Raw genomic sequence first — 1,887 nt, 5'->3', positions numbered from 1 at the left:
AGCACCCCCGAAAGGTGAACGTTTGGGCGGGAATAATAGGGCGTCGTATTTTAGGCCCGTATTTTTTCGAGGAAAATTTAACTGCTGCTCGCTATTTGGATTTCCTGCGGTTCGATTTGGTCCCAAGCTTAGCAGAGTTATTCCCGAACAACGAGGATCCTGATATTCCTGAGGAAAGAATTTGGTTTCAGCAGGATGGTGCACCGCCCCATTATGGAGTGCAAGTACGGGAGTACTTGAATAACACGTTTACTGGCCGGTGGATCGGGCGACGCGGAACAATCGAGTGGCCTCCGCGTTCGCCTGATTTAACACCTCTAGACTTTTTTTTGTGGGGCTATTTGAAATCGCGTGTGTACACAAACAGACCAGGTGATTTGGAAGAACTTAAAAACCGTATTCGTTTTGAAATAAATCAAATCGACCCGGGAATGCTTGAACGAAGTGTAGACGGCGTTTACACACGCTTAGGACAATGCCAAATGGTACAGGGTGGGCAATTCGAACAATTTCGCTAGACTTACACAAACATTAGTGTAATTTTACTCGTTTGAAATGTAATTTTGTCAACTTTGTCCTTTTCGGAGCCATTAATAGTGTAAGTAGACAATTATCACTTATAAGAACTTAAGGTGCATTTTTCTAAAAAAAATTGTTATGTAAGACATCGAAATTTTCACACCGTTGTTTAGATAATTATCACTGTCATCAATTTCGAACGAAAAAAATATGCGTCGTCATTGGAAAAAAACATTTTTCCACATAACAAGGTGCCCTGGATCAAATAAAAATTGACGGGTCTCACCGTTTTTCAAAAAAAAAATTGTTTAACGAAAATATGAATTTTATGCAGAACTTTTTTACCACGCTGTATAGTGCAATTTGGTGTTTTATTAAGTTACACTTTTTAGTAAAATAAACCCATATAACAAACTACTACTATTTCTTTGACAAATCTATTTGTTTCCTAAAGTTTAAAAAAGAAAAATCGAACCGCCCTTTACAACTTGCCTCAAATATGCAGCAAAGCAATTCGAATGTCCAAAATTCTCTTTTCTTTCCCTCTGCCAGATTCCTCGAGATTATTCTTTATCCGACCGTAAAAAAAAACCTAACAGTCAAGAATCATCATCGCTTCCGAATAGTATTCGAAGTAGTTTGGGAGTCCGGGCCGGGGAAAAAACCCAGCGCCCTCAAAGTCGACGACACCCTGGCCACCAACGGGTCCTTGAATTTCCATATCGTGGTGTCCATGACGCTGGTCTTGCGGAACTCCTCGCAGCTCTTCTTCAGGGTCTTCACGCAATCGGCGCGGTAGTGGTGCAACTGGGCGTCGGTTGTCTCGATCGGGTAGCTGGTACAACCACTGCCCAGGCAGCTCAACGGGAAGTGGTTGTGCAATGTGAGGACCTTTTCCGTGTTGTGGAAGCACTTCACGTACTGGCCGGGTTTTGTGAAATTTTTAGTACGGTAGACGTGCTGTAGCATGTGCATGTACCTGGAAGGTTAAAAAAATTGTGAGGGGGGTTTCGGGGAAGCCCGTTTATTTATTTAATTTATGTGAAACTCTATTACAAAAAATACGATGAACATTTAAATGAGAGATACAATTAAGTCTAACCATAAATAATTTTCTAGACATATGACTTGGCAAACTTGGAATTTTTTGGTGTGCACACAAATGAGTAACTTTTCATCCAAGCAAGCTACTCTCAAAGTGCGATCCGTTTGCTACCAGTACAATATACAGAGTGGTCAAATGAAAACGAAACAGAGACATTTTCAGGAACTGCGTCAAGATTGTAGAAAAACGCTCAGACCGGTCGATTTTAGATTAAAGGGGGACATTCTTTGCTGGTATTTTTGACTCCGCCGCTTTCACCCCCA

The 1,887-nt window shown here is 41.3% G+C and overlaps 1 protein-coding gene across 1 annotated transcript in view; it reads right to left on the bottom strand.

The window, feature by feature from the left end:
• LOC108910246 overlaps positions 1-1,887 on the bottom strand; it is a 78,062-nt gene that overhangs the window by 9,391 nt on the left and 66,784 nt on the right. Inside the window, exon 6 of the mRNA XM_023455543.1 lies at positions 1,223-1,479. Coding sequence (XP_023311311.1) covers positions 1,223-1,479 — 257 coding nt within the window. The remainder of the gene's footprint in view (positions 1-1,222; positions 1,480-1,887) is intronic.

Source organism: Anoplophora glabripennis, unplaced genomic scaffold (genome assembly GCF_000390285.2).
Source record: "Anoplophora glabripennis isolate ALB-LARVAE unplaced genomic scaffold, Agla_2.0 scaffold692, whole genome shotgun sequence".
NCBI classification, from domain to species: Eukaryota; Metazoa; Arthropoda; class Insecta; order Coleoptera; family Cerambycidae; genus Anoplophora; species Anoplophora glabripennis.
The sequence above is the reverse complement of the archived record's forward strand: the minus strand, read 5'-3'. Positions and strand labels throughout refer to the sequence as shown.